Below are 15,379 nucleotides of genomic sequence, written 5' to 3' on the forward strand. Positions count from 1 at the left end.
GTGAGTGTGTGGGCGATAGAAGAGAGGGAGCGGTAGCGTGAGTGCCGGCGGGGGCTAGTTTGTTTTGTAGTTTATTGTCAAAATATACACTCCCATTGTCCACTTAAATATTTCCAAGATATTTCTTTATTCTTAAACAACGGATTCCATTCCGTGATTGGTCACTTCTATGGACACAGAAATGACGTCACCTAAAATTCCGTTTACGGCACATAGTAATGTCGTAATTCAGCTCTGAGTGTGACACTTAAGATTCAGTCCTACACTTCGCTGAAAGTGTGAGTAAGACGCTTGATAACTAACTTTTAAGTGCAGCTTTCAGCGAATAATTTATTTACTCTTAAGTCAACTCTTAGCGGACTTCTTAGGAGTAATTCTAAGAAGCTTGATAAGTACGGCCCCAGATATTCAGCTGGGAATGACTACAACAGTAAATAAACACAAGACATATATATACTCTATTAGCCACAACACAACCAGGCTTATATTTAATATGCCACAAATTAATCCCGCATAAAAACACCTAGGTGTTTGTTATGCTAGCTCCTAGCTACTAGCTCGAGCTAGTTATAGCTCGAGCGGGTTATATGGACGGGATCCCGTACATATAACCCGCCAATACAATTCAAACACCTGCACAACACACACACTCACTCGGCCCAAAGGACCGTTCACCTAACCCAGGGGTCGGCAACCCAAAATGTTGAGCCATATTGGACCAAAAATACAAAAACAAATCTGTCTGGAGCCGCAAAAAATTAAAAGCCATATTACATACAGATAGTGTGTCATGAGATATAAATGTAATTAAGAGGACTTAAAGGAAACTAAATGACCTCAAATATAGCTACAAATGAGGCATAATGTTGCAATATGTACATATAGCTAGCCTAAATAGCATGTTAGCATCGATTAGCTTGCAGTCATGCAGTGACCAAATATGTCTGATTAGCACTCCACACAAGTCAATAACATCAACAAAAGTCACCTTTGTGCACTCATGCACGACGTTAAAAGTGTGGTGGACAAAATGAGACAGAAAAAGAAGTGGCATAAAACACGTCCTACAAAGTCGGAGAAAGTTATACATGTAAACAAACTATGCGGTGAGTTCAAGGACCGCCAAAATTAGTAGGACAAAACGGCGCTCGCCAAATACTCGAATCAGTGAAGCATGTTTAATATAAACAGTGTGATTTATAACAATTAGCGAGGTTTATGTCATGTTTGTCCTCCTACAGAAAACATTCTAAAACAAAAAAATAGATTTTTTTCCCCCTCATCTTTTTCCATTCTTCATACATTTTTGCCACTAGGACGGCGCTAAAGAGCCGCGGGTTGCCGACCCCCGACCTAACCCAAGGTTCATAAAGCTTATATATTTAACCAAAGTTACGTACGTGACACGCACGTACGGGCAAGCGATCAAATGTTTGGAAGCGTGCGGGTGGGACCTGATATTCAGCTGGGAATGACTACAACAGTAAATAAACACAAGACATATATATACTCTATTAGCCACAACACACACGCTACGTCACGCGCATACGTCGTCATACCGAGACGTTTTCAAGCGGAAATGTGGCGGGAAGTTTAAAATGTCACTTTATAAGTTAACCCGGCCGTATTGGCATGTGTTGCAATGTAAAGGCCTACTGAAAGCCACTACTACCGACCACGCAGTCTGATAGTTTATATATCAATGATGAAATCTTAACATTATAACACATGCCAATACGGCCGGGTTAACTTATAAAGTGACATTTTAAATTTGCCGCTAAACTTCCGGTTCGAAACGCCTCTGAGGATGACGTATGCGCGTGACGTAGACCGGGGAACACGGGTATGCCTTCCACATTGAAGCCAATACGAAAAAGCTCTGTTTTCATTTCATAATTCCACAGTATTCTGGACATCTGTGTTCGTGAATCTGTTGCAATCATGTTCATTGCATTATGGAGAAAGAAGCTGAGCAAGCAAAGAAGAAAGTTGTCGGTGCGAAATGGACGTATTTTTCGAACGTAGTCAGCAACAACAGTACACAGCCGGCGCTTCTTTGTTTACATTCCCGAAAGATGCAGTCAAGATGGAAGAACTCGGATAACAGAGACTCTAACCAGGAGGACTTTTGACTTCGATACACAGACGCCTGTAGAGAACTGGGACAACACAGACTCTTACCAGGATTACTTTGATTTGGATGACAAAGACGCAGACGTGCTACTGTGAGTATGCAGCTTTGGCTTCTAAACATTTGATCGCTTGACCGTATGTGCGCAACTTTTTTTTGCATATGTACGTAACTTTTTTTTAAATATATAAGCTTTATGAACCTTGGGTTAGGTGAACGGTCTTTTGGGCTGAGTGATTGTGTGTGTTGATCAGGTGTTTGAATTGTATTGGCGTGTTCTATGGAGCTAGGAGCTAGCATAGGAGCTAGGAGCTAGCATAACAAACACGCAGGTGTTTTTATGCAGGATTAATTTGTGGCATATTAAATATAAGCCTGGTTGTGTTGTGGCTAATAGAGTATATATATGTCTTGTGTTTATTTACTGTTGTAGTCATTCCCAGCTGAATATCAGGTCACCCCCGGCTCTCACAGCATCTTCCCTATCTGAATAGCTTCAACTCCCCACTAGTCCTTCACTTGCACTTTCCTCATCCACTAATCTTTCATCCTCACTCAAATTAATGGGGAAATTGTCGCTTTCTCGGTCCGAATCTCTCTCACTTCATGCGGCCATCATTGTAAACAATAGGGAACTTTGCGTATATGTTCAACTGACTACGTCACGCTACTTCCGGTAGGTGCAAGCCTTTTTTTTATCAGATACCAAAAGTTGCAATCTTTATCGTCGTTGTTCTATACTAAATCCTTTCAGCAAAAATATGGCAATATCGCGAAATGATCAAGTATGACACATAGAATAGATCTGCTATCCCCGTTTAAATAAAAAAAATTCATTTCAGTAGGCCTTTAAGGTTTCATCATTGATATATAAACTATCAGACTGCGTGGTCGCTAGTCGTGGCTTTCAGTCGGCCTTTAATGAATGTGACCACATGTGCTTGCAGGCGAAACAACAAGCTCACACGAGAGCGCACGTCGCCGAGGAGTGCAAGAACGACTACGCCGCGCAACTCCAGAGGTTCAACAAGGAGCAGAATCAGTTTTATTTTAACGACATGCCGCTCATCTTTAATGTAAGTACTCCAATACAAGAGTTCCATAGAAAATATGCTTTTTTTTTTTTTAAACCTAACAATGCTTTAAAAAGGCATTGCTACTAGAGATGTCCGATGATATCGGCCGATAAATGCTTTAAAATGTGATATCGGAAATTATCGGTATCGGTTTCCAAAAGTAAAATGTATGACTTTTTAAAAGGCCGCTGTGTACACGGCTGTAGGGAGAAGTACAGAGCGCCAATAAACCTTAAAGGCACTGCCTTTGCGTGCCGGCCCAGTCACATAATATCTGCGGCTTTTCACACACACAAGTGAATGCAAGGCATACTTGGTCAACAGCCATACAGGTCACACTGAGGGTGGCCGTATAAACAACGTTAACACTGTTACAAATATGCGCCACACTGTGAACCCACACCAAACAAGAATGACAAACACATTTCAGGAGAACATCCGCACCGTGACACAACATGAACACAACAGAACAAATACCCAGAACCCCTTGCAGCACTAACTCCTTCCGGGACGCTACAATATACACCCCCCGACTTAGATTGGTCACATCTCGTCTTACACTTTGATTGGTCACATCTAGTCTTAGACTTAGATTGGTCACATCTAGTCTTAGACTTAGATTGGTCACATCTAGTCTTACACTTAGATTGGTCAGATCTCGTCTTAGACTTAGATTGGTCACATCTCGTCTTAGACTTAGATTGGTCAGATCTCGTCTTAGACTTAGATTGGTCACATCTAGTCTTAGACTTAGATTGGTCACATCTAGTCTTAGACTTAGATTGGTCACATCTAGTCTTAGACTTAGATTGGTCAGATCTCGTCTTAGACTAGATTGGTCAGATTGAGTCTTAGACTTAGATTGGTCACATCTAGTCTTAGACTTAGATTGGTCACATCTAGTCTTAGACTTAAATTGGTCAGATCTCGTCTTAGACTTAGATTGGTCACATCTAGTCTTAGACTTAAATTGGTCAGATCTCGTCTTAGACTTAGATTGGTCACATCTCGTCTTAGACTTAGATTGGTCACATCTAGTCTTAGACTTAGATTGGTCACATCTAGTCTTAGACTTAAATTGGTCAGATCTCGTCTTAGACTTAGATTGGTCACATCTCGTCTTAGACTTAGATTGGTCACATCTAGTCTTAGACTTAGATTGGTCACATCTAGTCTTAGACTTAAATTGGTCAGATCTCGTCTTAGACTTAAATTGGTCACATCTCGTCTTAGACTTAGATTGGTCACATCTAGTCTTAGACTTAGATTGGTCACATCTAGTCTTAGACTTAAATTGGTCAGATATCGTCTTAGAATTAGATTGGTCACATCTAGTCTTAGACTTAGATTGGTCAGATCTCGTCTTAGACTTAGATTGGTCACATCTCGTCTTAGACTTAGATTGGTCACATCTAGTCTTAGACTTAGATTGGTCACATCTAGTCTTAGAATTAGATTGGTCACATCTAGTTTTAGACATAGATTGGTCACATCTAGTCTTAGACTTAGATTGGTCAGATCTCGTCTTAGACTTAGATTGGTCACATCTCGTCTTAGACTTAGATTGGTCACATCTAGTCTTAGCCTTAGATTGGTCACATCTAGTCTTAGACTTAGATTGGTCCCATATAGTCTTAGACTTAGATTGGTCACATCTAGTCTTACACTTTGATTGGTCACATCTAGTCTTAGACTTAGATTGGTCAGATCTCGTCTTAGAATTAGATTGGTCAGATCTCGTCTTAGACTTAGATTGGTCAGATCTCGTCTTGGACTTAGATTGGTCAGATCTCGTCTTAGACTTAGATTGATTAGATCGAGTCTTAGACTTAGATTGGTCACATCTAGTCTTAGACTTAGATTGGTCACATCTAGTCTTAGAACTAGATTGGTCACATCTCGTCTTAGACTTAGATTGGTCACATCTAGTCTTAGACTTAGATTGGTCACATCTAGTCTTAGACTTAGATTGGTCACATCTATTCTTAGACTAGATTAGTCAGATCTCGTCTTAGACTTAAATTGGTCACATCTAGTCTTAGACTAGATTGGTCAGATCTCGTCTTAGACTTTGATTGGTCACATCTTGTCTTACACTTTAATTGGTCAGATCTCGTCTTAGACTTTGATTGGTCACATCTAGTCTTAGACTTAGATTGGTCACATCTAGTCTTAGACTTAGATTGGTCACATCTAGTTTTAGACTTAAATTGGTCACATCTAGTCTTAGACTTAGATTGGTCACATCTAGTCCTAGACTTAGATTGGTCACATCTAGTCTTAGACTTTGATTGGTCACATCTAGTCTTAGACTTAGATTGGTCAGATCTCGTCTTAGAATTAGATTGGTCAGATCTCGTCTTAGACTTAGATTGGTCAGATCTCGTCTTGGACTTAGATTGGTCAGATCTCGTCTTAGACTTAGATTGATTAGATCGAGTCTTAGACTTAGATTGGTCACATCTAGTCTTAGACTTAGATTGGTCACATCTAGTCTTAGACTTAGATTGGTCACATCTTGTCTTATACTTTAATTGGTCAGATCGAGTCTTAGACTTTGATTGGTCACATCTAGTTTTAGACTTTGATTGGTCACATCTAGTTTTAGACTTAGATTGGTCACATCTAGTCTTAGACTAGATTGGTCAGATCTCGTCTTAGACTTAGATTGGTCAGATCTCGTCTTAGACTTAAATTGGTCAGATCTCGTCTTAGACTTAGATTGGTCACATCTAGTCTTAGAATTAGATTGGTCAGATCTCGTCTTAGACTTAAATTGGTCAGATCTCGTCTTAGACTTAGATTGGTCACATCTAGTCTTAGAATTAGATTGGTCAGATCTCGTCTTAGACTTAGATTGGTCACATCTAGTCTTAGAATTAGATTGGTCAGATCTCGTCTTAGACTTAGATTGGTCACATCTCGTCTTAGACTTATATTGGTCACATCTAGTCTTAGAATTAGATTGGTCAGATCTCGTCTTAGACTTAGATTGGTCACATCTCGTCTTAGACTTATATTGGTCACATCTAGTCTTAGAATTAGATTGGTCACATCTAGTCTTAGACTTAGATTGGTCACATCTAGTCTTAGACTAGATTGGTCAGATCTCGTCTTAGACTTAGATTGGTCAGATCTCGTCTTAGACTTAAATTGGTCAGATCTCGTCTTAGACTTAGATTGGTCACATCTAGTCTTAGAATTAGATTGGTCAGATCTCGTCTTAGACTTAGATTGGTCACATCTCGTCTTAGACTTAGATTGGTCACATCTAGTCTTAGAATTAGATTGGTCACATCTAGGCTTGGACTTAGATTGGTCAGATCTCGTCTTAGACTTAAATTGGTCAGATCTCGTCTTAGACTTAGATTGGTCACATCTAGTCTTAGAATTAGATTGGTCAGATCTCGTCTTAGACTTAGATTGGTCACATCTAGTCTTAGACTTAGATTGGTCACATCTCGTCTTAGACTTAGATTGGTCACATCTAGTCTTAGAATTAGATTGGTCACATCTAGTCTTAGACTTAGATTGGTCAGATCTCGTCTTAGACTTAGATTGGTCACATCTCGTCTTAGACTTAGATTGGTCACATCTAGTCTTAGACTTAAATTGGTCAGATCTCGTCTTAGACTTAGATTGGTCACATCTAGTCTTAGACTTAAATTGGTCACATCTAGTCTTAGACTTAAATTGGTCAGATCTCGTCTTAGACTTAGATTGGTCACATCTAGTCTTAGATTTAGATTGGTCACATCTAGTCTTAGACTAGATTGGTCAGATCTTGTCTGGCGGCTGGTGCCAAAAGCCCAAAGTTTTGGCACGTTTAAGAGAATTGTTCAGGTGTAATATCGAAATCATTGAAAAAATGTTTGGGTTTTGGTTACATTTCGCTTCACACTTCTTTTATAAAATAAATACAAAAATGTTATGCAACACGATTCATTTTTTAAAGTTTTTTTTCCATTTTCTACGTGTAAATTGTTTTTTCCCTGTGAACCAGAAACTGCAAGAACTCGATGAAAAGCGGGTGCGTAAATTGGCGCAGGGCTACATCCTGTTCGCCGATACGGAGAAGCAGGTGATGCCCATTATCGGCAAGTGCCTGGATGGGATCATTAAAGCCGGCACTAATGTGAACGAGAAGAATGTGAGTCGGTAATTTTACCTTTGGCTTAAAACGACTTAAAGAATAACTGAGCTGCCTGCTCCTTCTCTGGACCAGGACTCCATGATTGTCATCGAGCAGAACAAGTCCGGCTTCGAGCCTCCGGGCGATGTGGAGTTTGAGGACTTCAGTCAGGGCATCAACAGAGCGTCGTCCGACAGCAGTCTGGGGACGCCCAAAGGCCCCATGGACCTTTTGGGGAAGAACCGAGGCAAAAACTTTTGGCTTTTCAGCAAAAAGACCAAGGTAGGATTTCTGATGATGAAGTCACGTGTCTACCACAAGATGAATGCAATAGCTAGTGGCTGGCTCTTTGCATGGCGGGCCGAGCCAGGATGGACCTCACACCCTCTACAGCATGCATCTCCTTTATCGTAATGACCCTTTGCACCCATGAGTCTTTCTAGAACACGCCCCCCTTTGCATGAGTGAGCCCCCACACCCCCTTCCTCCGTGCACAGGTCAACTAGCAGTCAGAGTTGTGCTGTCAGCAGCAACATTGGATTTTTCCTCCGCAGGCATCCACCAATACACTGCGGCCATTATGCTTGGCCAGAAGCGAGCCTTGTGCCCCGCGGTCACAATTGCAATCATTGTGAGAACAATCCGCAATGTTATTTGCCAGGTCAGGAAAGCTGGAATCGGGTCAGGTTGTGCTTTCGTTACCTCCGCCAAGCACAAAAACGGGAGGCTCTGTGTGTATTGTAGGGATGATGTTCGAAATCGGTTCTCCCGGTTGTTCGATATGAATCCATGGACTCGAATCCCTTTTTGAGAACCGGTTCCCGTTATCGAGGCCACTATAGTAAAGAAAAAGAGTTGGTTCTTTATTCGAATACCTGGGAACGAATCATTTCCCACGTACAGGAAATGCCCTGTGGAACGGCAATGTTATCAGAATCAGAATCAGCTTTATTGTCATTACGCAGGGTAACGAGATTGAGGCCATTCCATACAGTGCGATAAAACAAGTGTACACTCTATACAGAGGGTGAAATGAATATGTGCATGAATATCTACATGAAACAGGGTGGTTGGTGGAATGGGTTATTGCACCGAAGAGAAGGCAGTTATGAGGGTCAATGGGGAAGTCTGTTCAGGGTGGTTATGGCCCTGGGGAAGAAGCTGTTTTTTAGCCTGTTCGTCTTGGTTTTAATGCACCTGTAGCGCTTCCCAGAGGGCAGCAGGTGGAACAGGTCGGAGCCAGGGTGGGTGCTGTCCTTGATGATGGCACTGGCTCTGTTGAGGCAGCGGGAGGTGTAGATGTCCATCACAGAGGGGAGAGGGCGGCCGATGATCTTTTGAGCCGTCTTGACCACTCTTTGCAGCCTCTCCCTGTCTGCTGCAGTGCAGCTGCCGTACCATACTGTAATACAGTAGGTCAGCAGGCTCTCGATGGACGAGCGGTAGAAGGTATGCCCATTTGATTGTAGACTCTTACTGACACCTTGTGGCGATATGAAAATACTACGCGTCATTAGTTTGGGCACTTCCGGGTTGAGACAATTGAGAAGTAGACAAGTTGTGTTAGCTCTTGCAAGCCTTGGAAAAGATAAGTCTGTAAGTAAACTGTTTAACTTGTTTATGTAACTCAATATTAAAGTGGAAAGTGTTTAAGTTTGATACTAAGATGTGTATTGAAAAACGATTTTTGTGCATTTTGTTGATTGATGACTGTGGTGTTCTTAGTGTCATAGAGTGTGTAGTTAGTATGTTCCAATAGCAGCAGAAGTGCACTTTTTGGAGAGCTGTATTATTTTCAGTTTTGTGCCCAAGGGACTGATTTTATTTAACTCTATATTATTATTTATACACCTATAGTGATCGCAGAGACAGGTTGTTTTTGTGTTACTGTATATATTTGTTTTTCTGAAAAATCCCACTTAATATACTTTGGGTAACAACAGTCAATATTTTTTATTTTTAGTGGGGTAACAGTCAATATTTATTTTTTTCTTATAAAATAATAGTGAGCTTTTGTTAAACCAAATATTGTGTTTTTTTCCATATACAACAACCTTTCTGGATTCGATAAGAGAATCGATAAGGAATCGGTTCGATAAGAGGATTCGATAATTTCTTATCAAACATCATCCCTAGTGTATTGTTTGGTTAAATATGTGGGCGGCAAATAATCAATTTTTACATGTAAGACAGAAGGGTGCATTTACAACAAAGATGAAACGTGTGATAATGAACGTAGAACCAGAACCATGGCTGCTCAGTACAAAATGAGCGATACAGTTACAGTAGATACCAAGCTAAGGTAATCAGAGAAACCAAAGAACCCTTAAAGCCCCACAAGATAATAGTACTTCCTGTTGTTGTATGTCAGGTTGAGTTGTTTAAGCATTTGTTTTCTTAAAGCGCCACAAGATAATAGTACTTCCTGTTGTTGTATGTCAGGTTGAGTTGTTTAAGCATTTGTTTTATTAAAGCGCCACAAGATAACAGTACTTCCTGTTGATGTATGTCAGGTTGAGTTGTTTAAGCATTTGTTTTCTTAAAGCGCCACAAGATAATAGTACTTCCTGTTGTTGTATGTCAGGTTGAGTTGTTTAAGCATTTGTTTTATTTGATTTTATAACATACACTTTTTAGACATCATATATCACTTAATCATATTCATAACAGAATCGAGTAAACAATTTGCATAAAACTACTAATATACAGTACATGCCAAAGGTTTGGACACACCTCTTTATTTTCATAACTACTGTATTTTTCGGACTAAGTCGCAGTTTTTTTCATAGTTTTTTCACAGGACTTATACTCAGGAGCGACTTATGTGTGAAATTATTAACACATTAGCGTAAAATATCAAATAACATTATTTAGCTCATTCACGTAAGAGACTAGACGTATAAGATTTCATGGGATTTAGCGATTAGGAGTGACAGATTGTTTGGTAAACGTATAGCATGTTCTATATGTTATAGTTATTTGAACGACTCTTACCATAACATGTTACGTTAAAGGCCTACTGAAATGATTTGTTTTTATTGAAACGGGGATAGCAGATCCATTCTACATGTCATACTTGATCATTTCGCGATATTGCCATATTTTTGCTGAAAGGATTTAGTAGAGAACATCGACGATAAAGTTTGCAACTTTTGGTCGCTGATAAAAAAAAAGCCTTGCCTGTACCGGAAGTAGCGTGACGTCGCAGGTTGAAAGGCTCCTCACATTTCCCCATTGTTTACACCAGCAGCGAGAGCGATTCGGACCGAGAAAGCGACGATTACCCCATTAATTTGAGCCAGGATGAAAGATTCGTGGATGAGGAACGTGAGAGTGAAGGACTAGAGTGCAGTGCAGGACGTATCTTTTTTCGCTCTGACCGTAACTTAGGTACAAGCTGGCTCATTGGATTCCACACTCTCTCCTTTTTCTATTGTGGATCACGGATTTGTGTTTCACACCACCTCGGATACTATATCCTCTTGAAAATGAGAGTCGAGAACGCGAAATGGACATTCACAGTGACTTTTATCTCCACGACAATACATCGGCGAAGCACTTTAGCTACGGAGCTAACGTGATAGCATCGGGCTTAACTGCAGATAGAAACAAAAGAAATAAACCCCTGACTGGAAGGATAGACAGAAGATCAACAATACTATTAAACCATGGACCTGTAACTACCAGCCTGGCGAAGCTTAACAATGCTGTTGCTAACGACGCCATTGAAGCTAACTTAGATACGGGACCTCACAGAGCTATGCTAAAAACATTAGCTATCCACCTACGCCAGCCAGCCCTCATCTGCTCATCAACACCCGTGCTCACCTGCGTTCCAGCGATCGACGGAGCGACGAAGGACTTCACCCGATCATCCATGCGGTCGGCGGCTAGCGTCGGACAGCGCGTCTGCTATCCTCAAAGTCCTCCTGGTTGTGTTGCTGCAGCCAGCCGCTAATACACCGATCCCACCTACAGCTTTCTTCTTTGCAGTCTCCATTGTTCATTAAACAAATTGCAAAAGATTCACCAACACAGATGTCCAGAATACTGTGGAATTTTGCGATGAAAACAGAGCTTTTTGTATTGGATACCATGGTGTCCGAATACTTCCGTTTCAACCATTGACGTCACGCGCATACGTCATCATACATAGACGTTTTCAACCGGAAGTGTGGCGGGAAATTTAAAATGTCACTTTATAAGTTAACCCGGCCGTATTGGCATGTGTTGCAATGTTAAGATGTCATCATTGATATATAAACTATCAGACTGCGTGGTCGCTAGTAGTGGCTTTCAGTAGGCCTTTAATCATATTCATAGTAGAATCGAGTAAGCAATTTGCATAAAACTACAAATATACAGTACAGGCACACCTTCTCTTTATTTCCATGACTATTTACATTGTACATTGTCACATCAAAACTATGAATGGACACGTGTGGAGTTATGTACTTAACAAAAAAAGGGGAAATAACTGAAAACATGTTTTAGGCCACATGTGGCGGTCCGCTCCCTGTACGATCAGCGTCAGAGCTTGGTCCACGTTTCCAGTGAGGGTCGGACCCTTTTGTCACCGATAAAGGTGTGGAATTGAGACATTTTTGCCATATTGCATTAGGGCCAAGTGGGGCAATGACCCACGGCAAGCTTGTTTGTGTGGTGGTTAGCCCTCTCTGACTTTACTATGCTGTATATAAAGCGCATTACCGCCCCCCCTAAGAGTGGAACAGCATCACCCAGCGTTTGTCAGACCGAAGTGTTGAGAATTGTTTTGGCCCTGGCGAAGGTCTGCACTGGCCTATACCACCTACCCTTTCAACTTCCACTCTCCTCCCTTCTATTCACAACACTAAATGATCCCCTGTTTGCTTGTTCAGCACCTCTCTACTCCCAGCATGTCTTACCAGGCTGTGCTCGGCCGTGCATCACTGAGTGTGTGTGTGTGTGTGTGTGTGTGTGTGTGTGTGTGTGTGTGTGTGTGTGTGTGTGTGTGTGTGTGTGTGTGTGTGTGTGTGTGTGTGTGTGTGTGTGTGTGTGTGTGTGTGTGTGTGTGTGTGTGTGTGTGTGTGTGTGTGTGTGTGTGTGTGTGTGTGTGTGTGTGTGTGCGTGCGTGTGCGTGCGTGTCATCAGTCATGCGCTCCCAATTAGGGCCGGCGCTCGATGAATAGCAGACTCACTCGAGAGAGCTTTTTTGGGGTCTCTTTCTCACCTCGCCTCACTCTTTTTTTTTTTTTTTTTTTTTTTTTTTTGCAAATATTTTTATTGAATTTTACAGTTAAAATCACATTTAACAGTCATACTTTGGTCACGCAAAACCTACATACAATCACACATCCACTCATAACCACTCACATGCACACTTGAGGAGAGAGGTGCACCTAAACTCCAACAATTCAAGGTTTACAGTATAAACATTATTAGAAAAGATACCCAGATATTGTATATATTTATCCATCCATCCCGCTCTGGCTCAGGATCAGCAGGCTATCCAGACCATAGCAAGATGGATGAACATTCCTCTGCATCAAGGGTCCTCAGGAAGTGATCCCAAGATCACCTCTCGAGGGCCCCTCCACCGTTCACACTTAAAAAAAGAAAAGGGAAGTCACAGAAGTTGTTCAGATGTAAAACAATACAAAATAAAAAGTCACAAAAAATAAATACATAAATAAGCAAGTAAACCGCCTCACTCTTTAAAAGTGCCCTCCCGCACTCAAGACGTCCATTACCCTCGTAGAAAGAAGCAAATCTCCGCTTTTAATGATAGTATCGCACTTTCAGCTCCCCCGAGTCCACACTGAGGCCTCTTGTTGGTCGGTTTTAAAATTGGAAGAAGGCCGAAGAGTGTCAGCATTAAAACGACAGGCTGCACTGTGTTATTATTATTATTATTATTATTATTAGAGATGTCCATATATGTGTAACGATAAATGCGTTAAAATGTAATATCGGAAATTATCGGTATCGTTTTTTTTATTATCTGTATCGTTTTTTATTTTTTTTATTTTTTATTAAATCAACATAAAAAACACAAGATACACTTACAATTAGTGCACCAACCCAAAAAACCTCCCTCCCCCATTTCTTTCTGTTATCAATATTCTGGTTCCTACATTATATATCAATATATATCAATACAGTCTGCAAGGGATACAGTCCGTAAGCACACATGATTGTGCGTGCTGCTGCTCCACTAATAGTACTAACCTTTAACAGTTAATTTTACTCATTTTCATTCATTACTAGTTTCTATGTAACTGTTTTTATATTGTTGTACTTTCTTTTTTATTCAAGAAAATGTTTTTAATTTATTTATCTTATTTGACATTTTTTAAAAAAAAGTACCTTATCTTCACCATACCTGGTTGTCCAAATTAGGCATAATAATGTGTTAATTCCACGACTGCATATATCGGTTGATATCGGTATCGGTTGATATCGGTATCGGTAATTAAAGAGTTGGACAATATCGGAATATCGGATATCGGCAAAAAGCCATTATCGGACATCCCTAATTATTATTATTATTATTATTATGTAAATAAATCTGTACAGCAAATATGGGCATCTACATTAACAATATGATTTGCCTGAGTAGCTGGACAGGACAAAAAAACAACAACAACATCAAAAATCATTATTATTGTATTACAAAACCCAAAAGCAGTGAAGTTGTCACGTTGTGTAAATGGTCAATAAAAACAGAATACAACAAATCCTTTTCAACTTATATTCAATTGAATAGACTGCAAAGACAAGATATTTAAAGTTCGAACTGGTAAACTTAATTTTTTGCAAATTTTAGCTAATTTGGAATTTGATGCCTGCAACATGCTACAAAAAAGCTGGCAAAAGTGGCAAAAAAGACTGAGAAAGTTGAGGGATGCTCATCAAAGACTTATTTGGAACATCCCACAGGTGAACAGGCTAATTGGGAACAGGTGGGTGCCATGATTGGGTATAAAAGCAGCTTCCGTAAAATGCTCAGTCGTTCACAAACAAGGACGGGGCGAGGGTCACCACTTTGTCGACAAATGCCTGAGCAAATTGTTTAAGAACAACATTTCTCAACCGGCTACTGCAAGGAATTTAGGGATTTCACCATCTACCCTCCGTAATATCATCAAAAGGTTCATAGAATCTGGAGAAATCACTGCACGTAAGCGGCAAGGCTGAAAACCAATATTGGATGCCCGTGACCTTCGATCCCGCGATCACTACATGGGCTCAAGAACACTTCAGAAACCCACTGTCAGTAACTACAGTTGGTCGCTACATCTGTAAGTGCAAGTTAAAACTCTACAATGCAAATCCAAAGCGATTTATCAACAACACCCAGAAACGCCCCCGGCTTCGCTGGGTCCGAGCTCATCTAAGATGGACTGACATACCTCTATTCTTGAGGTGAACTCCCCCACACCTTGATATTGTATAGAAGAATACATTTATAGCAGGTTTGGATGACAATACAGATAACTTTTTGACAAAAAGTACAACAAAGTTGTGATCCGCCTCCAGTATTGGTAGAGTTTGACTGCTGCACATGTTTGTTTTCTCGTTTTTTAGAATAATTATTGTTGTGCTTTTTTTGTAGTGTGTGTTCTTGTATTTCTAGCCTTCTTGAGACATCAACAAGAACAAGTAGCTTCCATATGAGGAGGTGTGAACAAGTGATGACATAAATCATGGTCCCAATAACATTGCATCTAATAGACAATGTCTCATTAGCACCCCTGCTGGTGACATCTTAAAATGAGGGTGGTCCCAAAAAGGAGGTTTTTTTTTTTAATTGACCGTGTGTCGCTTTTAAAAGTGCTCCCCCTCTGGTCAACATATGAAATAACTAGTGTGTGTAAAAAATTTGAAGTGCTCCCCCTCTGGTCAACTTATGTATTAACAAGTGTGTAAGAAATTGAAATGCGCCCCCTTTGGCCCAAATAAATAAATAAATATGCATATAGAGACATACTGTAATAACTTGAAGTAAATAATGAAGATTAAAAAACAATTACAAACCAAAAATTCAAAAACAAAATA

The 15,379-nt window shown here is 40.4% G+C and overlaps 1 protein-coding gene across 3 annotated transcripts in view; it reads left to right on the forward strand.

Annotated features, from left to right (window-relative positions):
* Window positions 1–15,379, forward strand: part of LOC133651786 (cdc42-interacting protein 4 homolog) — a 108,167-nt gene that overhangs the window by 74,312 nt on the left and 18,476 nt on the right. For all 3 annotated transcript variants that reach the window (XM_062049908.1, XM_062049909.1, XM_062049910.1), the window contains exons 7-9: window positions 3,079–3,207; window positions 7,211–7,357; window positions 7,433–7,621. In XM_062049908.1, coding sequence (XP_061905892.1) covers window positions 3,079–3,207; window positions 7,211–7,357; window positions 7,433–7,621 — 465 coding nt within the window. The remainder of the gene's footprint in view (window positions 1–3,078; window positions 3,208–7,210; window positions 7,358–7,432; window positions 7,622–15,379) is intronic.

This window comes from Entelurus aequoreus, linkage group LG06 (assembly GCF_033978785.1).
Source record: "Entelurus aequoreus isolate RoL-2023_Sb linkage group LG06, RoL_Eaeq_v1.1, whole genome shotgun sequence".
In the NCBI taxonomy this organism is placed as follows: Eukaryota; Metazoa; Chordata; class Actinopteri; order Syngnathiformes; family Syngnathidae; genus Entelurus; species Entelurus aequoreus.